Source organism: Ceratotherium simum, chromosome 24 (assembly GCF_057802395.1).
Source record: "Ceratotherium simum simum isolate JZ-2026a chromosome 24, ASM5780239v1, whole genome shotgun sequence".
NCBI lineage: Eukaryota > Metazoa > Chordata > Mammalia > Perissodactyla > Rhinocerotidae > Ceratotherium > Ceratotherium simum.
This window is the reverse complement of record NC_141923.1, coordinates 12,743,120-12,767,671: the sequence shown is the minus strand read 5'-3', so window position 1 is coordinate 12,767,671 and position 24,552 is coordinate 12,743,120. Positions and strand designations below refer to the sequence as shown.

General features: G+C 53.2%; 1 protein-coding gene across 2 annotated transcripts in view; it reads right to left on the bottom strand.

The window, feature by feature from the left end:
* The window catches only part of ITPK1 (inositol-tetrakisphosphate 1-kinase), a 178,508-nt gene that overhangs the window by 124,950 nt on the left and 29,006 nt on the right, over positions 1–24,552 (bottom strand). Inside the window, exon 2 of one of the 2 annotated variants that reach the window (XM_004434218.3) lies at positions 11,420–11,444. The exons of the other annotated variant lie outside the window; for it this stretch is intronic. Within the exon in view, the coding sequence (XP_004434275.1) occupies positions 11,420–11,444 (25 nt within the window). The remainder of the gene's footprint in view (positions 1–11,419; positions 11,445–24,552) is intronic. 2 annotated transcript variants of the gene reach the window in all.

Below are 24,552 nucleotides of genomic sequence, written 5' to 3'. Positions count from 1 at the left end.
AGAATTGTTTTAATGATTACCTCTGGGTTTTCATTTTTAGGCCTGTCTTTATTCCAAGATTTCAACAATGAGCACATATTACTTAATGAGGAAAGAATAATCCAGAGTTTCTTTTAACAAATGCAGACCTCAGGGCCTGCCCCATCCTACGTGTAACAGCTCAGTCCTTCCTGCACTCACCCGGCAAACACAGAGCACGCGCCAGGGCCAGGTCCTGCCCTCCTCAGAGACGAGACAGTTCTGGCCCAGGAGGACAGGCAGCCCCAGCTTCAGGGGCGGGCGGTCTGCAGGTAGCAGGGAAGGTGGCACAGGCAAGGTGACATCTGAGCAGGCCTAACAGCACAACTAGAAACATGAGAGTGGGGAGGGGCCGGAGAGGGAGATGCCAGCTTTCTAGCCAACCCCAAGATTCAAGGATGCTTCATGGTCTGTGACACTGAGCTGAAGGCATCACCAGCCTCCATTCTGCTTTTCACAGTGCCAGCTGCACACCCAGGGCCTTTACATCAATTCACCGTCCTGCTCAGAGTCTCAGCCCCAGGAGGTGCCCCCCAGATCAAATGGGCACCAGCTGTTTGCACCGGAGCTTCTGCAACTGTAATGTGCACCCGGCTCGACTGGGGATCAGGATTTAGCAGCTCTGGGCTGGGCGCTCTCACCAGCTCCTGGGCCACGGTGACGCTGATGGTTAGTGGACCACAGTTTGAGTAGCAACTTCTGGACAACTTCACCCCAGAACAACTTCAAAACGGAAAGCTACTTTCAAAACAGAATCCTTGCTTCTGGCTCTTTCAATCGCCCGTTTCATCCCTTCCTATTTCCGCACATTCCTCCTTCCATTTCTTTGCTTTTACGTGAAGTGCTTACTTGCTACGCTCCAGTGAGACTCCCAAATCTGAAGGCCCACCAAGGGCAGAGGGGACCTGGGAGACGGAGTCACAACTCCGTGTGGAGCAGTGCAGGGAGGCCTGGGTCCCGCGAGGACACGCCAGGCCCCTCGGAGCACGGGCGCTCAGATTTCCTGGAAGGAGTGCTTTTTTTGTCTTAAGGACTTGCTTAAGTTGACTCAGCAAGTCCAAGGCCAGGGAAAGAACCCCAGGACTGAGAGTCCCAGCCCTCTGAAGCCTCGCAGGGCTGCACCGACGCCAGGGACAGTTTCTATTTGTAGCAGCAAGTCGACAAAGCTCAAGAATAAAGATAAAACTGACAGAACTGAAACCGTTCAGCAGACATGCACTTAGCATCATCTCGGGGGCATCTTCCCACGTTGTCCTCCAAAATGTGACCTCTTTTTTCGTCGTTAGTGCTGTAGAGTTGAGTCCAACTCCTAGCAACCCTGTGGACAGCAGAGCGGAACCCTGCCCGGTCCTTTTGGCCATCCTCTCACCTTCCGGCGCTGTATCAGACAACGCTCCCCTACTATTCGCAGGGTTTTCATGGCCAATTTTTCCAGAAGTGGGTGGCCAGGTCCTTCTTCCCAGTCTGTCTTAGTCTGGAAGCTCCACTGAAACCTGTCCCCCATGGGGGACCCTGCTGATATTTGAGACACCAGTGGCATAGCTTTCAGCATCACAGCAACACGCAGCTGCCACAGTGTGACAACCGACAGATGGGTGGTGTGGTCCCTGACCAGGAAACAAACCCGGGCCGTGGTGGTGAGAGCCCTGCATCTTAACCACCAGACCCCCAGGGATCGCTGATCTCTTTTTAATGGCTCCTAAAACACATTTGATATGAGCATACCCTAATTTATATAACTCTTCCCCATGCCCCATGTATCATTATTATTAAAAAACACCATGATGATCATGCTTACACATAAATTTTACTAATTCTATTTGTTAAATATATAACCTAAGTAAATGACTGAGAATGAAAATAATTTTCAATGTTTTGAAAAAAAGAAATAAAAATATCTGTTTCAAATTTTAAAAATAAAATCTATCTTTAAAAAAGGAATTAAGCTAAAATCCGCAACAGTTAGAAACCTAAGTGTTACTTTGGGGGAGGAGGAGGATAGAGACCACATTCTTTTTTTCTTTCCATGATTTATTTTTTTATTGAAGTAAAATTGGTATTTAACATTATATAAGTTTCAGGCGTACAAAATTATAATTCGATATCTGGAGTCATTACAAAGTGCTCACTCCAAGAGTCTAGTTTCCATCCATCACCATACACTTGACCCCCTTCACCCATTTCACCCACTCCCTTACCCCTTCCCCTCTGGTAACCACCAATCTGTTCTCTGTGTCTGAGTTTGTTTTGTTTGCTCATTGTTTTGTTTTTTTAGATTCCACATATGAGTGAAATCACAGCTTTTTTCTTTCTCCTTCTGCCCTATTTCACTTAGCATAATATCCTCAAAGTCCATCCAGGTTGTCACAAATGGCAGGATCTCATGCTTTTGTATGGCTGAATAATATTCCATTGTGTGTGTGTATATATACATACACCACCTCTTCTTTATCCATTCATCCATCGATGGACACTTAGGTTGTTTCCGTATCTTGGCTATTGGGAATAATGCTGCTATGAACGTCGGGGTGTATATACAGTCATGCGCCACATAACGACATTTCAGTCAACAATGGACCGCATACACGATGGTGGTCCCATAAGATTATAAGGGAGCAAAATTCTTATCGCCTAGTGATGTCGTAAAGTCGTAGTGCAATGCATTACTCATGTGTCTGTGGTGATGCTGGTGCAAACAACCCTACTGCGCTGCCAGTCATACAGAATAAGGATATAAAGAAAATATTTTTGTACAGCTGCACAATGTGTTTGTGTTTTAAGCTAAGTATTACTACAAAAGAGTCAAAAACTTTTTAAAAATTTTAAAGTTTATAAAATAAAGTTACAGGAAGCTAAGGCTAATTTATTATTGAAGAAAGGAAAAACTTTTAAATAAATTTAGTGTAGCCTAAGTGTACAGTGTTTATAAAGTCTACGGTCGTGTACAGTAATGTCCTAGGCCTTCACACTCACTCCTCACTCACTCACTGACACACCCAGAGCAACTTGCAGCCCTGCAAGCTCCATGGGTAAGGGCCCCATACAGGTGTACCATGTTTATCATTTATACCCTATTTTTACTATGCCTTTTCTATGTTTAGATATGTTTAGATACAGAAATACCATTGTGTTACAATTATCTACAGTATTCAGTACAGTAACATGCTGTACAGGCTTGTAGCCTAGGAGCAATAGGCTATACCATACAGCCTGGGTGTGTAGTGGGCTATACCATCTAGGTCAGTGTAAGTACACTCTATGATGTTCGCACAATGACGAAATCGCCTAACAACGCATTTCTTAGAACGTATCACCGTCGTTAAGCAGCACGTGACTATGTTTTCGAATTAGTGTTTTCATATTGTTTGGATAAACACCCAGAGGTGGCACAGCTGAATCGTGTGGTAGTTCTATTCTTAACTTTTTGAGGAATGTCATACTGTTTTCCATCGAGGCTGCGCCAATTTACATTCCAAACAAGAGTATACGATCAGCACATGTGTGTGGTGATGGGTTGTAATTAGTATTTGGGTGGTGAACATGATGTAATCTATGCAGAAATAGAAGTATAATGATGTACACCTGAAATTTATACAATGTTACTGCAATAAACAAAAATTTAAAATAAAAAAAAAGTATACGAGGTGTCCCTTTTGAGATCACATTCTTTACACCAGGTAACATAGTTTTCTAAACAGCACAGTTTCACCTGCAGCTGTATTCCCCCTGCCCCTGCCCCATAAGCCACACTGTTCATAACAAAGGATGAGGGAAAATAAACCCATATTCCTTAAGCACCCATTAGGTGTCTTAGGTCCTGTGTGGTGTCATCCCATTTTAAAGAAGAGGAAAGTGAGATCACACAGTCAGAAAACAGACTAACGGACACTCTCACCCAGATGTCTGGGCTCCGCAAGGAGGCCAAGCACAGCCAAAGAGCCTATATCCCGATGATGGCTCCAAATGACCACGTGGAAAGAGTTCTGTGCAGAGACAATTTCCCAATCCCGGGGCCACCCTCCCTAGAGGTGCTGGGGTCTGCCGTCAGAGGTCAGGGCCAGAGTCGCGCTCAGGTGGCCTTCAGAAAGGCCCTGCCCATGAGGAGGTGACTGGATGGTACCATGGGCTCTTCCAGCTGCAGGACGCCAGGCCTCCAAAAAACACCAAAGCAACCGACATTCCCAAAGCCCCTTATACCTGAGCACCCGGCAGAGGGAGCAGATGGAAGGAAGAATGTTCACAGGAGCCTAACCTCACCTGGGCCCCAGTTACCGGAAAATAAGATCCAGCGAGGGCACCAAGGTCAGCAAGCTGGGGCACCCTGGAGAGAATGCTGTCGGCAGAGGGAACCCAGCTGGAGATTACTCATTTGACACCTTTAACTGTGTACCTTTTAAAACAATTTTTGAACCATGTGAAAATATTACCCAAACAACAAATGCATTTTTTAAAGCTGAGCAGAGAATTCAGCATCTTTAATTCTTAGAAAGAAGCATACCACTCAGCCACGTGACTCTCCCTCGGGCTCTAAATGAGGAAGCCAGCTACTGCACACGTTGCCTGCGTTCAGCACACCTGTCTGAACGAGCGTTCCCTCCCCCACTGCTCCTCCATCTGCGCCCCTGTACCCGAGTGCCTGGCCAGAAATACAGGAGAAGTCTGGGAACAGACCCCTCACTCTCCCTTACCCCCGACATCCAGCCAGGTACCACGCCCTGCCATCTGTCTCCCCCTGCCCTCCACTACTGCGTTGATTCCAGCCAGACCCCATCACACCCTCACCCGCACTAGGCCACGGCCTCAGCCTCCTTCCAGAAGACCCAGCTCTTCACTCTCCAGGCCAGCCTTGTCTAATCATCCCCCATGTGCCCTTAGACGGGATGTGCCCCCATTCCCTCTAACTGGAGCATGCACTTAAATGCCCCCTGAACCAATGCCCGATGGACAGCTCATGCAGGCCTCTTGTGGTCTGGCCCTGCCGCCCTCTCCACCCACTTGCCAACTCCCTCAGGACCAAGGCCCCGGTATTGCCAAACCACCCGCAGTCAACAGACCCCCTCGCCCCGCCTCTGGGTCCTTGTTCACGTGGTGCTCCCTGCCTGCAGTGGCATTCAAATACTTCGCCCCCTGCCCACACTTGCGCCCGGTTTATTCTGTATCAAGAGGCCTCAACTTCCCTATAAGGCCTTCCCCATCCTCTGCCCACTCCCTCCTTGAAATGCCCACCCCTGTGTCCTCGCAGGTCCCTGGCACAGCACAGACAAGCCCTCCAGGGTGCCCGAGAGCTTGGCGCCGTCATCCCCGCAGCTCCAACTCCATGTGCCCAGCACCCAGGCCTCCATCAGCCCCGGGCACGTAGGCCTGCTCTCCGTGTCTCGCTGTCACTCCTTCTCAGTCTTTCCTTTCCTGCTTGATCGTCGGCCACCCAACCTCCTTCCCTGAATGGTTTGTGCAGAAAGGGGGAAAACGCAGATACGAAGACCTCCAACATCTCAAGCAGACGACAACTTGGAGAAACCCCGAGCAGAGACCCGCTGCCTGCCCTCCACTCTTTTGCAAGCTGGGGAAACTTATTTACTTCCTTGCCCACTTGAGAAACGGTGGCTGCTCTAGAGACTGGGTTTCGTCATGTCTGATTTCTCAAGGAATTTGGAAGGAGGACAGTGACTCTGTATCAGCGACTGTACTTCTCACACTCACAGCTTGCTCATTTGCATTTTAAAATAAAACTCCAACCCCTCTCATGCTAACCGTCATCTCCTTCTCCCCCTGCGCTTTGAAAATAACTGGTGAATGACAGCCACAAAACACGCCGGAGCAGGTGGTGGGAGGCAAAAGACATTTTCCTGAGGATGCTGAGGCCAGAAGTGGGCAGGGCAGTAGGTACGCTGCTCTTTGCGGATCCTCTTCTACCAAATTCAGGGCTACCCTAGAAAGGGGCGACGGGGCCCAGGGACAGACAACCTCACAGGTGTCCCTCCCAAGCCTTCCCCACAGATCGAGTCAGAGTGGAAAACGTTCCTAGGTGACACCGTCCTGCAAGGCTGACACAGACCTCCTGCCTGGCCCTCAGCAGAGCCCCAGGCCCACCCCTCCGGCCCCCCCGGCCACAGGTGCCCCAGGTGGCCAAGGAATGTTTTCTCCCAATAAAGGCTCACTGGGTGGAGGGGCAGTGATGGCTGTGCCGTGCTCGGCACTGGGTCATTTTAGCACCTAGTTGTCTCAGGAGCAGAAGGGCCTGGGGAGTAGCTCAAGCCCCGGCTGGGAACGTGAGCTCGGACCTGCCTCTCAGCCAGGATCTGTCAGGTGGGTGAGGCTCATCGCCACTAGCCAGGCTCACCCCACCCTCCTCCAGGAAGTCTTCCTGACTTACCAGGCTGGGTAAGGACCCTCCTCCACGCCTGTGCCAGTGATCTCCACCCACTTTGGCCTCTGGCTGCCGACTGCAGACTTCAGAGAGCTGAAGCGACCTGGCCTTGGCCCGTGTGAGTCCCCAGCACCTGCAGCCTGGTACATAGCAGGCACCCAGGAAAGGTCTGCTGAATGCTGCTGCAAAGAGAGCCCAGCCTTCCAACCCATACCCGCCAGCTGGAGGGCCTCACCTCAACGGCTGACACCTGAAGTGGGGCACCCAGCATCCTCGTTACAATAGTACAGAGGAGGAAACTGAGGCAAACAGGTGCCTGCAGACCATCACCCTCAGGACAGACGCCTGCCACCGCCGCCTTCAGGACAGGCGCCTGCCACCACCACCTTCACGACAGGCACCTGCCACCACCACTGCACGACTGGTAGCCCCTGAGGACGTCCCCCCACGGCCCTGGCTCAGCTCTCCTCCCTTGTCCCCTAGCCCCAGCACTAAACACACAGCAGGACTTCCACGCCTCCTGGACTCAGCTCACCTGGGCCTTCTCACACTAGGTAAGCAGGCAACGGCAGGTTTTCCTTATTTTCAAGCATCACTTGGCCTAACAGAGCCAGGTTAGGGGAGGCCGGTCGGTCTGCAGACAAGCCCACTGCGAAGGCCCTTCTGGGTCTCAGTGGACGCACAGGCCCCCGGAGCCCAAGAGGCCCAGCCCCAGCGGGGCCACTGGACAGCCCGAGAGCCAGGCCGCTGATCCTCCCGAGGTGCTACCTGCCTCGGAGCCTGGTTCTGAGAAGTAAACGGGGTAACGTTCTAAAGCAGTGGCCTTCAAACCAAACCCCCCAAAATAAATGTTTAAAACTATGCATCTATTTGCACATTTTCAAGTTGACATCTAAAATTTCTCTTTGTAAGTTTAAATACTTGTAGAGGATGTAATTTCGAACATATTGTAAATATTAACATTTCAAATAAAACTGTTACTGTTCCTCTTTAAATAAGGATCCAATGGAATCTAAATAACATAGCGATTTGAGATCCACCACCATCCATCTTAAAATTACAGAATCAGACTCTTCTTAAATACTTGGAAAGTTAGCAGTGTTCCCCCTTGCCCTCAAACTCCAGTTCCCAATCCACATCCGTCAGAGATGTTCTACTATCAGTGTATTTGTGTTTGAAGGCCTTTTATTGATTGTTCATCATACTAGGCCAAAAAGATGTATATAAATATTTTCATTTTTTAATTTCACGTGACCATAAAGCTCTAAGTGTCAAAAATTTTCTTCTGGGGCCGGCCCGGTGGCGCAGTGATTAATTTCGCGTGCTCCACTTTGGCAGCCCGCAGGTTCAGATCCCAGATGCAGACCTACACACCGCTCATCAAGCCATGCTGTGGCAGCGTCCCATATACAAAACAGATGAAGATAGACACAGATGTTAGCTCAGGGACAATCTTCCTCAAGCAAAAAGAGGAAGATTGGCAACAGATGTGCACTCAGGGCCAATCTTCCTCACCAAAAAAAAAAAAGCATAAAAAATTTTTCTTCTGGACTGATTATTATAATTATTATTAGTATATAATTGATCAATACAACAGAAATATACTACAAATTTGTATGAGTAATAAGCATAAAAAATTAAACCTTATTAGAAATACATCTCAGAAGAGATGAATGTGAATTTTTTTTAACTATTTCAGATATCCACAGATGAATATTACCTTTTATAGAGTAAGGCAGAGTTTATTATCAATTCTATCTCTATCAATTTTTATAGCTACAAGTGCTGAAACCACTTATTCAAATAAATAAAAAGATGGAATGGGAAGAGGTTTATCATAGCAAATTCTATGAATTCCTTTAGAATTATATGCCAAAAATTACAGTAATTTATTATCAAAAGTCATTTTTAATGTTCTATCCGCTGACAACTCAATCAGGTCCTCTTTCAATTTTGTTGTAAAGTGAAGAACTGGAAACACCTCACTTCCCCAGGATCACAACAACCAGCCACCGGCTGCTCAGGAGGGCTTTATGCCTGGGGGTCACACACCAGACTCACGTCTGCCTGTGGATAACAAGAGTGTGTGTTTCTGCTGCAGATAACCAGCTTCCTGTGTGCTAGGCACCCTGCCAACAGTTCTGTCCACATTAACTCAATTAGCCCTCACAAAGATCCCAGGGACCATGCACCACTATTATCCCCATTTTACAGACAGAAGACTGAGGCACAGAGTGGTTAGGCAACTGGCCCAAGGTCACACAGCAGAAACATGAACCCAGGGGATCTTGCTCCTCACCACTACATACACTGCCTCTGCGGAGGTGGAATAGGCCTGATATGAAAGGAGCAGCTGGCAAGGAGGGTTTACAAGCTCCTTCCCAAGCAGATCAGCTGTGGGAGCGAGCGCATGAGCATCTGTGAAATTGACTTTCTTAAATGTGCTCCCACCTCCACCTCTTGGAGAGATTACACACAAATGCTTCTTTCAAGTAACTGGCATCAATGCCCGGTACACAGTAGTACCCAGTTACTCTGCCATGAGACAGCAAGAAGAGAAAGAACTCCCACGACCGGGACAAGCGCTGCAGGAGCTCACCAGCATTTCACAGTCCTGGTCACTGACCCTAGGCCCCAACATCCCTTTTCAAATAGTAGCCCAAGCCCAGGTAGTAACAGGCCTGGAAGCATTTAGTAAATGGAACAGTCCATTAACATGCAGAGGAGACCCAATTAGCAGAAAAACCAGGGGCTTCGAAGACAAACCCACCTGCAATCAAATCCCAACGCTACCACTCACCAGCTGAGGTCCCCAAGAGAAGCCACAACATTCTGAGCCTCAGTTTCCTTGTCTCTAAAAAGGACATGAAAACACCACTCACGACACTGGGTGGCTGCACAAAATGGGACCATGCCCATCAGGGCACCTGACACAGGAGATACCGGTGGAGGCTGGTGGCATGCTTATTCTCAGCCTCTTCAATCACTGACACCCAGTGCCTGGCAAAACGCCCCCTCCAGCATCCAGCAGCCCACCAGCCTGGGGATCAGGTGCAGAGAGGCCCGGCTGATTTTGAAAAACCAGCCAAGCGGCTTGGCTTCCAATTTTTGCCAAGAGCCTTTCTCTACGCCTTGAAATTTCAAGTTCTCCAAACACTTGGGGATGCCACAGGGAGGTGAACGAGCAACGTGTCACTGGGTGTTATTTTTAGATGCTGGCGTGGAAAGCATCACTCTGGTCCCCAGCCACCACTTCCTCCCCCAAGTCATCACCAAAATGAACAGCACACATCAAGAAGGATTTCATAACTCTTCCTCCGCCTGGTACATTCTATAACAATGGCTCCACTCTCCCGTTCCACCCTCAGACTAAGTGGATTAAAGGTTTTAGTCTAAATCTTCCCAGGAAGCCACATAAAACAAACACACTGAACCCCGGGGTTGTCCCTCACATCCTGAAGCTCCAAGGCCCTCTCTCCACCCCCCTCCCCTCCCAGGGTGGGGGTGGCATCCCTGTGTTACAGTCTAGGATCTGGCGTGAACAGGAATCAGGTGTAGGGGGAACGGCACATTTCTTCCCCTTTTAAGCAGTGTGAGTGTTGCTGAGCACGTGAATTCACTTCCTCTAAAAATGGCTCCCAACAGAAATTTGCTCACAGACCCTGACAAGCGGCTATAGCTAACACAGGGAAGCATCTGGCCCACAGCGAGCTCCAACTATGAGTCCAGGCCTCGGTGGTGAGTACAAAAGAATCTGCAAGGCTGGGACTTCCAAGGTAACCATCAGAAAGGACTAAGAGACAAAAATAAGCCCGAGCATCCTGGAGCAAGAATGGTCTGAGACACCTAGCCTCAGAATGACAAATACACAAGTGCTCCTCCTCTGCCCCTTGCTGGACCCCTGGCAAGCATTATCAATCAATCCCTGCCCTCAGCCATTCAGATTTAGAATCCTCCAGGCAGCCACAACCAATCAATCAATCAGAAATGGCCCCAAAAGCACACTTTTTAGCCATTCCTGAATTCAGACTTCCTCCTTTTGATATATGGAGAGATTAGGGTCCACAGAAAAGCTTAGTGCAGATCATGCAACTGCGCAGAGCCAAGATGAGCCTGGAGGAAAGATCTAATGCAAGACTTCCAGAAACTACCTCCTTCCCCAAAACAAACCTCAGCCTCCGGGTGACAAGTTCAACCCACAAACTACAAGGAGTTAGGCCAGAAGGAAGAACTCAGCAGCTCTCCACCAAGGCTGCTGGACAGAGCGCCCAGCCCCGCCCAGCCCCACCCCACCTAGCACCCCCATGGCTGCTGTCAGAGCCTGTACATCTATTTTGGGGCCACAGAGCCGGCCCCAGGCCCTAGGAGAGCTTCTGCCTCCACCCATCCGTCCTTCCTTCCTTCTCCAGCCAATGAGCTCCTGACCCAAGTCCACCCCAGGATGAGGCAACACAGGGATCAGGAGCCCCCACTTACTCAGCCCACCCTCCAGAAGCCAGGGGCCCATAAGGAAGATCAGGTATGGCCAACTGACGGTAGAAAAGGGGTGACGTAGGGGAAGAGACGCACCCTGACTGGGGAGGAGGGGAAGAAGGGTGAGGACAGGAGTGGTCTTGGAGATGACACCACTCACAGGAATGGTCTGAGATAGGAGAGGGCTCATCCCCAGAGGGCTGAACAGCCAAGGCAGGTGCCCAGGGGGGCTCGTGCTCCCTTGGCAGAGCCTGAGGACAGGCACAGACAAATCGTGGGGGCATCAGGACCACAGACGTCCAGCTGGGTGGTGATGTCCCCTCACCCTGCCCATCACGAGCACCACCCCAGCCAACTCCTTCCACAGACAAAGCCACAGCAACTCCACAAACCCGAGAGACCACCAGCCCAACCCGTGTCTTGCCAGCATGGAAACCACGGTGCTTCCACAGGGAGAAGTGAAGGGAGGGCCGAGCGCCCAGACTCTTCAGAGAGAGGGGGCAGGCGGGTGCTAAAAGGCCCCTCCGCCTGAACAACGGTGAGAGCACGGTCCGTACTCACCTGCACGACTTCTATCCCTCGCTTCCTGCGGAGAAAAACAAAAAAAAACAAAGGTTAATCCAACAGGCAGGAAGCATCCTTTCAGAACATTCACTACAGCCAGCTGGAGGCAGGAGGGTGAGGAGAGCGGGTGGCTGCACCTCTCAGGCCACGGTCCCCACAATGGCCTCGTTCTCGAGGGGAAGGTTTATGAGCTCTAGCCAGTCCTCAAAGCCACCTTCTGGCAGAAGGAGAGGGTTGGTCCCCAAGGGAACTTAGCTGGAGCTCCCCAGAGACCCCAAGTTCACTAGTTCTCAAAGCCAGCTGTCCAATCCAGACCTTTGTGGGTGCAGCTCCAGCCTGGATTACCCCAAGACCCTCCCCACCACCGCTGTCACGACTGACGGCCTGGCCGTCCCTCCTTAACTCAACCACCCCCATGGCTCCCCGTTTCCTCCCACCTCAGCCCAGCCCTAACACCTTGGCCCAGCTCCCAGGTCTGCCTCAGCCCATGCACTCTCCCACGGGCAGAAAGCCCTCAGACCCTTCAGTCCTGCCCCGGCTCTTGTCCACCCTACCCACCCTCTGACCCTGGTCCAACCATCACGGCCCTCCCAATATCCCTCCTGGCCCAGACCTCGTCTCCTCCACATCTGCCTCACAACCCCACAGCCGCCGTTCTCCCGCAGGCGTGCCCTGACTCACCCATCACAGAGCCTGGGGTCAGGGTCGGGGTCTCCGCAGAGTGCACGAAGGGTCCCTGCCAGCTCGCCCACCTTCACCTCCCCCACCCCACATTCCTCACTGCAGGCAGCTCTGGGCACACGGGGCTGCGTCACGTCTCCACGCCTTGGTCCACACTTGCATCCCAGCCTCTAGGATTCGGCTCAGACAGCAGCTCTCCCAGGAAGCCTTCCTGGACCCACACCCGCTCCCCCCGCCCACCCAGAGCCAGAACACTCCCAAGCACTCAGGGCTCCTGCTACCCTGGCCCCTTGTTGTGGAGAACTGACGGGCCGTCGCTCTGGGCAGTGGGCTGGGAAGGCACAGGGACACTGCAACCAGGAAAGCTGAGGAATGGTAGTTTACTCGCCCAGGCTCTTTCGCTGGAGCAGGGACTGGGCCGAATTCAGTAACTGTGTGTGCCCCACGCCTGCTATGTGCCCACCAGGGATGCAGATGCTCCCTAAAAGTAAATACGTAAACACGTAGCCTGGCTCCTATGCCCAGCCCAGCCCTGCACTCGGGGAGCATGACAAATGCACCACCATGGCCCTCGAGGGGCTCATGGTCTAAGGGAGGAGATGGCACCAAGCCCCCCAGGAAACCTCTGGGCGACAGCGAGCAAGCACAGTCCCCTCACACAGCACAGCTGGGGTGACACCTACCAATCTCCTATTTGTTGGTTAGTTCATTCAACAAGTGTTTCAGCGCCTCTGAGAGCCGGACACTGAGTGGAACCTTGCAAGGAAGCCACCACAGGAGACAGCAAGACAGGCCAAAGAGGGCTGACCAGGTCACACTGCAGGATGCACCCAGCCGGCCTTGCCCTCGACCCCCAACACCTCCACGGAACCCCAGGCCCCAAAGAACTCAATTTGAAAACCACGGTGGTTAATACTTTCAGGGCTCCCTGCTGTCACTCAGCTTCTCTGTGGTCCCAAAAGGGACGGCCGCCAATAACTATCAGCTTCCACGATTTCATGAGGGGACAGACTAGACACAACAGCACAGCCCTGGGCCACCAGAGCCCACAGCAAGAGGACAGACGGCGTCCCCAGGAAGCTGTGCCACGCCCAGTCGTCAGCTCACAACCCACACCATTTCTGCCCCCGCCTCATTCTCAGGTCATCCTGGCCCCAAGTGAGCATCGGTGACAGTGACACGGTCACTCGGCACGTGACTGTGACTAGACAGGTTAGGCTCAGTGCATCTCCTCAACCTGCACCTGCTCCTGGGCGGAAATCTTAAAGAGCCAAGAGAGAAGCCCCACGGGAAGCCCCACAAGACAAGACTGGGGACCGCACACAGGAGAGACGGATAGCACTGAGGAGACAGACAGGCGCGTGTGGACGTGACCCACACCAGGTGGACGGGGCTTCCGCCGGGCGCCAGGCCGGGGCTGGGTTTTCCCTCCAAGTTAATCCTCATGGCATCCAGATTATCCCCGCGTGTGGCTCTCATCTCCTTATGAAGCCAACTGCGGTCGCTTCCAATCCATCCACAAGTGACATCATCCCAGATGGCTCTCCCTCCCCAGTCCCAAAAAACAAACGTGACTCTAACTTTGAAAACAGATGGAACCCATAAAATAAAAGAAACAAAAGGAAAAAAAAGTAATCTTGATATCAGACAGGCTGGAAATCTCAAGTGGAGCTGAGCTCCCAGGAGCCAGCACAGTTTCTCCAAAGCTCGGAGCTCTAAGAACAGGATAAATTGTGACTCTGGCCAAAAAGAGGGGGCTTGGCTCCCCTTTCAGACCACGTCAGGCCACACACGTACACTAGCCACGCTCGATGGTGAGTGCCCGCTGCTGCTCGATAACGCCTTCTGCAGCCCCACAAGGGAGAGGAGGTGACCGCCCGTTACTCGGATGAGCAAGCCGAGGCCCGGCAGCCTCTGGAGGTGTGGGCGCTGGCTCTACAGTGGGCCCCCCACACTCACATGGTAACCGGCATGGGAGGCAGTGAGAGGGGCAGGCCGGGTCTCCATGCTCTAGGGCCTCAGTGTCGGGGGAGACTAGCGGGGGCAGGTGGAAAACCACGTTCCCTGTGGTGGTGGGATCCCACGCACGCCGCCACGGCCCACTCAGGAAGATAAAGTGAACCTTCCAGGGCTCACTTCTCCATCTGGAACTTCTGCAGAACAAAGGTACCAACCACCTTCACTTCCCTGCTGTAGGCTCCTGAAATCCGGAAACTTCAGAAATTAAATCACGACGACAAAGGGGAAGAGGGAGAAAGGGACAAAGGAGGGAGCGAGACAGGAAGCAGGGAGAAGGGAAAAAAGAGAAACCAGAGAACTCACTGTCAAGTGATAAACTGCTCCTCCTGAAAACCCCAACTCCACGATCCCACCCCACAGACACACTCAAATGTGCAAAGGGTTTCAGGCTGTGGCTGTTAACTGCCACACTGTCTGTGACCGCAAAACACCAGCAGTAACCTAAACTCCCAAGAGGGGCCATTAACAAACTGCACGCTGTCGAAGGAATACTATGCAGCAGTAAAAAGGAATGCAGACGCACTCCAGACACCCATAAGGCATTATCTCCAAGACACTGCTATGTGAAAATACAAGCACGAAACCCTGCGTGCTGTGTGCGATTATTTGGGTTAAGAACAACTCCAAGACAAGAATGCATGCTTGTGTATACAGAGAATGAATCTGAAAGTACTACAAGGAAACGGTCGTAGCGTGACCTCTGGGCACGGGCAAGGGTGGCTAGGGGTGGGGTGAGGAGACTTCCTTTTCACTGTGCACCCTCATGCAGCTCTTGAATTTTGTGCCTCTAACATACTCTAAAAACTAGAGAAATAAATTTTTTAAATTATTTTTTAAATAATAGCTGTCAGCATTCCCAGTGCGTGGCACAAAGTAGATGACTGATAAAGGATGAATCAATCAAATGATCAATCGATGAAGTAAAGCAGAGGAGGTAGGATTTATCTAAAAAAGCTTCCAAGTTCTGCTCAAAGAGGAGCTGAAATAACACCCATCCCGGGGCCACAGGACTGTCACGCATCAGAGCACTCAGCTCGGAGTCTAGGCCCATTTAAATACTCAGGCACCCGGGAAAGAGGCCAGGAGGGAACCCGCCAGTGTCAACTGTGGCAGCGGTAAAGTGATGGGTGTGGTTTCTTCCCTTACACTTTCTTGTATTTTCTAGTTTTCTATCATGAACATAGATATTACTTCCAAAATTATAGGAAAAGTAACAATAAAAGTTAAAGTTAGGGGCCGGCCCAGTGGCGTAGTGGTTAAGTTCGATGTGCTCCACTTCGGCAGCCCAGGTTCGAGGATTCAGATCCCAGGCGTGGACCTACACCACCCATCAAGCCATGCTGTGGCGGCATCCCTCATATAAAATAGAGGAAGACTGGCACAGATGTTAGCTCAGGGCCAATCTTCCTCAAGCAAAAACGAGGAAGATTGGCAACAGATGTTAACTCAAGGCAAACCTTCCTCAGCAATAAATAAATAAATAAATAAACTTGCTCTTCTCACAAGCTGGATAATTGATGACGGGAAGATCCATTTTGCAAAAGGGACCCCCTCTCCCCCAGAAGTCCAAGGAGAGCACAGCCTTGGGGAATTTCAAATACTCATTTACAAAATGAACTATCATCTCATGGAAGGAGGGAGAGCAATCAGAGAAGACTTCAAGGAGGAGGCGGCATTTGCCACTTGAACAAAAACTGAAGGGAAACTATAGGCACCGGGGAGGAGAAGTTAAAGGGGAATAACATGAGGAGTGCCCACTTCCCAAAAGATGTGGGGGATGTGGTAGCCCACCAAGGGGGCAGGCTGGAGCCATCAAAAGTAGACAGTAGATGTAGGCTGGGCACGCACCAAAGGCCTGGAATGTCACAGTGCATTGGCCAGTGAGTCCCAAATGCCAGGGCAGATGACTAAGAATCACCACTGGAACTTGTCAACAACACCAATTCGAGGTCCAGTCCTGAAGACTCTGGTTCAGGAGGTCCAGAGGCAGGGCCTGGGAGGGATTCAGGTTTGTCAGGCTCCCAGGTGTCGCTCAGGAGCAGCCAGGTATGGGATCAGCAGGACCAGACTTGCCTGGGGGAGGGCGGGGGTGGGGTGGTGGTGTTCATTGAGCAGCAGCCTTTCCAGGTCTTGGGGACAGAAGTCAAGGACACAAAAGAACTAGAAATAGCTGTGGTGCTCACAGTCATAGTCTGGGAGCAGCAGGCCGAGGCCACACACCAGCACCAGGAGAGGACGGGAGGGGACACTGCAGGAAGATGGTAACTTCTCCAATTTTTCAACCACAGTCCTGCCAGGAGGTGGTCAGAAGCCCAGGACTGAGCTGAGCAGACAGTTCAGGGTTAGAAAAACACAATCTGGGAGGCGAGTGGAAGTGGAGGAGGTGGGGTACGCCCCCAAGAGGAGACCAGGGAACCAGACCCAACTGTGCCTTGTGCCTCAGTTTCCTCATGTGTCAAGTGAGGAGAATCCTGGAAGCCGCCCCCAGGGCTGTTGGGGCCCACAACTGGGGCTGAGGGCTCAGCCCTGCCTTCCTGCCTTTCGGAACCGCCCCTCCTCTGTCCCACGTGATTCTGATGGGCAACCAAACAATGAGGGGCTGCCCCCTCCAGGGAGGGCACGCAGCCTGGCACCTCACTCAGTTGCAGGATGGGCGTGGGACCTGAGCCAGGCCAGTCCTGGGCCTTTCCAGGACAGGTCCTGAGGGACCGTTAGCAGCACAAAGAGCGCGGCAGGAAAGGTCAGAGGACACTGTTGCCACACCGCTCCCGGTGGCCAGACTCTGGGGAAGGAGAAGAGGCCGGCGTTCTCTCGCCGGAGGTCAAGGCCGCCATCCCGCTGGCCTGAAGCCTGGCCCCTGTGGACTTTCAGTTACGGACTTTTGCTTAAGCCAGTTTACACTGAGTTTCTGTCACCGGCCAGTGCCTTGCTCACTACGGCAGGTGCTCAGTAAGTGACAGCAGCTACACTTCCTGAAGATGACAAAATTTACACTGGATGACCCGGCGCAGAGGGAGCGAGGATGATAAAGTAGTCCAATGAAGAGGATAAGATCAGGAGTAGACAAGAGCAACGGCCCAGAAGCCAGCGAGGCAGGACCACCGAGAGGGAGAAGCATCCACGAGCCCACGCCACAACGAGGCCACGTAAGGCCTGAGGTGTGGGCACTGGATGTGATGTCAGGAAGGATAACACAGACACCTCGGGACGACGACCCCCACTGAGAGCAGGCCTGCCTCACAGCAGAGCAGGGCCCCGTGAAAACCAGCAGCAGGCACGGGACAGGCTGCTGAGCCGCCTGGGTCTCAGCCTTCACACCTGTTAAATGGGTATGACCTTTCCAGCCCAACAGGACCGTCCAGGGCACGGGAGACCCAGGGGCGGCAGACAAGCACCGCAAAGGAAATGGTGAATCAGCAGGGGAGAGAGGGCTATGCCAAGACACAGAGGTACCCTCTGACCAACAAGTACAGAAAGTCCAGTGACAGCTGGGAGAACTCCAGGCGCTCAGAGAGAGCAGGGCAGCGACTAAAGAATACTGAAGTTTGTCAAAAATGGGGGCCCTTGGGTTCAACAAGACCCGCTTTCCCGAAATACGCAAGGCCACAGCCACTTGCCTCCCACCCAGACACAGCAGAGGGCTGGCAGCGCGGAGGCAAGCCACCACTGCCAAGGGGGCCTGCAGGATAGCCCAGCTGCAGAGGGAGGCCAGGCCAGGCCTCCGGGAGCAACTTCACAGCAGAGGGAACCGACAGGAAAACGCAGGCCCCCTCCCACCAAGGGGCACGCAGAAAGAAGCTGCACTTGCACCCAGAGCCAAAAACCACTTAAGAGACGGGAGTGTGTAATTATGCAAGTGGAAAGCCAGGCACATTCTCATCCAAGCCATCTGTAGCACAGTTTGGTAATTACCAGATTTCAGGAGTCACGAATAACAAGGCCCTTTAACACCCACAAGGCTTGCAGACAACCTCTCCCCGCCTCTCCGTGCCTTGCAGAGAGCAGGGCACGTGGACCGTCTCCCGAGGACTTGGGGTTCCCTGAACAGGCGGCTGGGCCCCCTCTCCCCCACGCATGCACAGGGACACACTGTTCCCGCTGCCTCAAATGCCTCCCCGGTGTCACCCCTAACCCACGCTCGGGGTCAGCTCCTTAGGAGCCCTCCTTGGCTCCCACTCTCCTCAGAGCCCCCCACACCCCAGCACTGAGCACAGAAACGGAGGCTGCCTGGCTCAGCACCGCCGACCCCCACTAGGCTAAGAGCTCTGTGGGGGACATTAGTGGTGGCCACCAACACCGGCAGTTCCCCTCCTCCTGGGCACTCCCCCCACCCACCAGGTAGGCAGTGAAATGTGCACAGAGGTGACCTCTGTCACTTCCAAGTAGAAGCACTCAACTGCCAATAGCCGACTCTCCAGCCAGCCCTCCTGGACCTCAGTGACCGTGGGAGCACGAGGACACAGCTAGCCCCCCAAGCTGGCTCAGACCCCCTGCTGGAAAGAAACCCGGCTGGGTGGCAATGAAGCCAGGCTGGGAAGGAAAAAGAGAGGACCTTCAGTAGCAGTGGTTCTCAACCAGCCAACTTTGCCCCAAGGGGACATTTGGCAACACCTGAAGACACTTGATTGTCACAACTGGGGAAGTGCTACTGGCACCCAGAAGGGAGAGGCCCTACAATGCACAGGACAGCCCCCTAAAACAAAGAATTATCTGGCCTAAACAGTCCACAGTGCAGAGGGTGAGAAACGCCAGGATACAGAGGACCAGCACTGAGCCACCACAGAGTTGTCCAGGTCCAGAATGGGCTATAAACAAATCCGCTGTTGCAACCTCTCGGGGTTACTTGTTATTGCAGCCCAAACTGGCCTATCCTGACTAATAAATGCTCCTTGAGGAAACAGGGTTTGTGCCCTCTGTCTACATCCCAAATTCTCAGCACGATACCTGGCACATGGCATTTGGAGGTGCAGCATACAAGGCGTCAAGGGGAAGGTAGCCTCAGTCCCTCCTCTCATCTAACCCTCCCAGGAGGGACCCTGTTCTCTAAAAATACCCAAGCCTGACATAACTCTGTGCCTTTGCACAAGCTGTTCCCTCTGCTAGAATGCCCTTCCTCCCCTGGCAAACTTCTGCGCACCCATCAAGAACAGCTCACACATCATACTTGCCAAGAGGCTCCTTGCCCCTCCCCTGGGCAGAAATGACGGCTCTTTAGCCATACAGCCACCTGACACTTAAGCCCGCTCTGTACTCGGTTTCAGACTGTGAGGCCGAGGCCAGAGACGGTGTTCTTTATTCCGGCACCCTGTGCCCAGCTCAGGCCCCACACCTGACAGATGCTCTGCAAGCCCTTCCTGAACGAGTGTCCCAGCCTCCGGGTGAGAGGCTCCAGCCCTGAGCCGGCCCTGCCTGTCTGCTTCCTCAGCTGCCTGGTTCACGTGTTGGTGGCTTCATAATTTGGATTTTCCTATTAACAGTGCCAGAAGCTGAAACGGCCCAATATAAAGGCAACATACGAACAGAATTTTAAAGCCAGTACAAACATTTTAATTGTTTGGACAGCTCCAGGAAAGAACCAGATAAACTGGATGCTGCCTTATGTCTTCTGAGGAAAGGGGAAGGGGAGGGACCCCTCCCCTGGTTGGACAGTCACCAACTCGTAACCCAAGACCTTCCCTGATATGAGGTGCCCCACCTGGAGGGGGAGGCGGGCCACAGGGCCCGCAGTGCAGACACAGCTGTGTGAGTCAGCGTGTTCCTTCAGACCCAGAACAAGCCCACGGGGTCCCTGGAAGCGGCTTTTCCTCTGAACCCAGGCGTGGGCGAGGCAGAGCTGGTGACTCACCTTCCCAGCAACTCCTGGAGGGAAGCAGAACCCCAGGGCTGGGAGGCCTTTGCTACAGAGGCACATGGCAGCCCAGGGGCCGAGGCACCTTTAAAACCCCACCCCTCTACTTTCAGGATGGGGAAACTGAGGCGGGGGTGGGCTGGAGATTATCCAAGGATGGGTTCTGCTGCGACCAAAGGGCCACCATTTCAGACTGGAAATCACCCCGACTTTTCATTTGAAAAGAAATGTCGAAATTCCCTTAATGGTGCTTGACACGCCCCCACTTTTTAATATATAAAATCTCTACTTGATATTCTTTTTAAGTCTTTCACTACTCCCTTGCAGGTCCTGTAATTTGTCTTCCTAATTAGGGAGAGGCCCTAAATTGCAGGGGGGAGAGTATTACTAGGAGCGGGAGACCCACAGGGGCTGCAGGAATTGTTGGTTCCAGGGCTCCCTTCCCTACCACCACCCACTCCAGCTGTCCGTCTGCCTGGCTCACGGCTAATGACTCAGTCTGCTCTCTCCACAGCAGTTTCTTATTCCCAAGAGTGCGAAGTCACTTGAACATCAGCCCAATGAGCACAGTAAGCTACAGCAGGGAGACAGGAATTCCTGCGCTGACACTTCCCTCCTTTGGACCCACTTGGGGAGGCAGAAGCCTGAAGATTTTAGCACCTATCAAGGTACCACACGCACTTCAAATAACTGCACAAGTGTGTGTCCTGGGCCTGCGATCTGGGATGCTGACATTCTTTTAAATGCAGTGTTCCAGAGTAAATTAAACATCTCCATCCACCCAGATGCTGCTGCTAACACTCCCTTACAACTGAAAGCTCCTCCTGGCCCAAGGGCTGGATTCTAAGACCACAAGAAAGGTCCTTTAAGCCCCTCTAAGCAGTTTAGGGGGTCTCTGCCCTGACGCTGGGCCTCCAGCCACAGGAGTGCAGAGTCCCCGTCTGACTGTTGTCCAACATTTGCTGGGCTGGCCTGGGAACAGAAGGGTCCTCAAGCCACAAGCCCTGCCTAGGGATGCGGCGGCCAGGGGCCCCCTGAGTACAGCAGACATCCGGGGGATGGCAAGGGCGCGGGAAGGTGACTGAAGACTGCTGTTTGAGCTGAGCCCTGGGGGTGACCAGGAGGGAGGCTGCCAGGGCAAGCCAGGAGAAAGCCTGCCAAGCACCAGGCGTGGCTGGGGCAAAGCCAGGGCCTCTGGGCATTGGGTTCCCTGGCCCCTCTGCGACAAGCACCACGGCTGCTGTCACATCAAAGCAGAGGTGAGGTGAGCCCCACCTCAATCTCAGAAAACTTAAAACCACGAAGCACCTTAATCAAATATGCCCCCAACCCCTCAGCCATTTATAGGTTAGGGGGTGGGAAGGCAGGCCCAAGGAGTCAAGTAGCAACCTCATCCACTGGTCTGTGATTAAGGGTAGGGAGTCAGAGCCTGGCTCTGCCCTTGACCCAGCCCCTCCCCAATCAGGCCTGAGAAAGGCGGTGTTCAGCCGTATTCTTCCTCTATTGCTGTTGTAACAAACCACCACCACCCCAGAGGCTGAAAACAACGCAAATGTATCCTCTCACGGTCCTGGAGGTCCGGAGTCTAGAATGCGTGGCAGTGCTGCCTTCTTTCTGGAGGCTCTGGGGAGAAATCACGCCTGTGCCTCGCCCAGCTCTAGTGGGTGCCTGCACTCCTTGGCTCGTGGCCACATCACTTTGACCTCTGCTTCGATGTCACATCTTCTTCTAACCCTCCTCTCTCCCTCTTATGAGGACCCTTGTGATTACACTAAGCCCACCTGGGTAATCCAGGATAGCCTCCCATCTCAAGACCCTTAACCTTAATCACATCTGCAAAGTCCCTTTGCCACGTAAGGGGACATATTCACAGGTTCTGAGAACACCTTGGGTGGGGCCTTTCCACTCCCCATTCCAAGGCCACCTGGCTCCACGGAAGGCCACGTCCCTCAGACTCTGCCAAGTGGCAGCGACAGACACTCCCCAAAGAGAGGCGTCTGGAGCCTGAGTCCAGCGTCCGGGCAGACCGAGGCCAACAGGGGCCTGCCGAGCCCCCATTTACAGGCCCGGGGGTGCCAGGCCAGGCCTCAGCCCCATTCCGGATGCACTGAGCTCCTGACTCTAGAAACAGGCAGTGGCTTCGTCCGGTGCCCAAGACCCTCAAATTTCTGGGAGGATTCCAAAGGCCTGGGCACAACCCAAACAAATGACAGGCAATGCCAGTAATTCCTGGGCCCCGCACATCCCCTCAGGCCTATTCTCCGGGAGCCAGGGAGAGAGGGGACGGGGGAGGAGGTGCAGGCCGGGAGGGCCTATGAGCCGCATCACAACAGCCACTTAGTATCAATTTCAAAGGCTGCTGTCCCATTTTCTCAAGTGAGGAAATTCAGAGAGGTTAAGAAACTCACCCAAACATTAAACCAAGTGAAAAGGGCAGAGAGACAAAGACAAATACTGCATGGTACCACCTAGATGTGGAATCTAAAAAAAAGTCGAACTCACAGAAACAGAGTAGAATGGTGGTTGCCAGGGGCAGGGGTGGGGGAAATGGGGAGAGGCTGGTAAAGGGACAAACTTTCAGCTATAAGATGAATAAGGTCTGAGGCTCTAATGTATAACACGGTGACTAGAATTGCTAACACTGTATTGTATGACAGAAATTTGCTAAGAGAGTAGTACTTAAATATTCTTACCAAAAAAATAAAGGTAAATATGTGAGGTGATGGATGTGTTGATTAACTGGATGGTGGGAATCCTTTCACAGTGTATATCAAATCATCACATTGTACACTTTAAATATATTACAATTTTATTTGTCAATTATACCTCAACAAAGCTGGAAAAAATATACATGTATTAACAAAAAAAAGAAACGCACCCAAAGACTCACAGCAAGGAAGCCACAGCAGGACCAGTCTAAAGACAAGTCTGGCAGCAAAGACCACCCTCGTCCCATGACCTGTGGGGGTGGGGGTCCAGCGGGTCTACTCAGGGTGGGGCTTCTGGGATTTCTGGACAGAGCTGCCTCTCGTCCCCTGCCCAGCCACTGCCCCAAGTCTGGGCTGAAATCCTTCCTCAGCCCTCGACCCCCAGGAGGCTGGGCCTGCGGGTGAAGAGGCCAGAGGCGAGCTGTGACTGGCCTCAGACGTCCCGAGACCACTGGCGTGGGGACTGGACACGCCCTGGGTCACCCAAGGCCCAGAGGCGGGGGAGCCGGCACGCCTGCTCTCTCCTCTCCACAGGGTGGACAGCTTCTTCTGACCACGCTGTCACCTCGAGTCCACACTGGCCAGGCAGAAGGAACCTTGCCACAAAGCTGAAGGGACGAGGAAGCAGATCTCAGCTCAATCGTAGGAAAGAGGATGCCAGCTCCCGAAGGAAGGCTGTCCAGGCCGGTGGTGATGGCCCCATGGTGGCAGGGATTCAAGCAGTGGCCAGAAGCCCACGATGGGGGACAGGGCGGGGGACTGGGGAAAGCGGCAGGCTAATGTCTTAGCAGCCCCTCCCATCCCTAAAGGCTTCTGGCCTACCTACCAATGAGAAAGAGCGACAGGCGGCCGGGTCACAGGACTCCAGAGAAGCAAAGGTGCTCAGAAGCGCAGGCCAGCTGGGCCTCCCAAGGAGGAGAGAAGGAGCCCGGGGCCTCAGAGGGCCTCACTGCTGAAAGTCAAAAACCCGGGGCCTGCTCCCAGCAGGTGGACACACACCCCCACCTCCTTCCTGCCCAGCCTCCGGCCCTGCCAGGCTCTGCCGCTGGAAGCCATGGCAACAGGCCCCAAACGGCTAGAGAAATGCCTCAGAGAGCCCCAAGCAGGGTGTCACAGCAGCCGCCAACCCAAAGCCAAGAGCCGGGGCCCTGGGCAGAAGTGAGAATGCCAAAAAGAGGAAGCCCTGATGGCAGCCAGAAGGGAAGAACGCCTGAGTGACAGCAAAGGGCAGCCTCCCCGCGCCGGGAGACACAGGCCTCCGTCCTGAAGACCACTGGGACCACCAGGCCACCATCCAGCTGTCTGTGCACATCCTCCTAGGGGTCCAGCCTGTGACGCTCTACATCTAAGACATGACTCATCACCTCACTGCCCGGCCCCCAGCCCTCCTGCGCTTCCTGCGCCCACCCTGGCATTCAAGGCCTCTGCAGCAGGTGCCCACCTCCTCATCCACGATCTTCACCCTGTCTGCTCCCAGCACACCTGGCTCCGTGCCCTCCCCCCACTGGCTGGTTCCTTCACACTTCCGACCCCCTGCCTACACTGTAGCCCCCCCACACACACACCCTACTCCCCTTCCCCCCACCCCCACCATCTGGAACACCCCCACCCTTTCCCACCATCCACACTGGAAGCTTCTTCCTTGCAGGCCTCCCAGGGGGCAGCCCAAGTGGAAGGCCACTGAGGAGCCCGGGGAGTCAGCTCCCGACTGGAAGGGCCAGCAACGGTGCCTTCTCCTGATCTGGATTCCTCCTTACGAAGGACAATGACACAGCCCACTCTGTTCCAATCCTTATTGGGGGGGCAGGGAGTGGGCTCTCTAAACGTCCGTGCCCACATCCCTGACTCAGCATGCTGAGCTGCTGGACGACTCT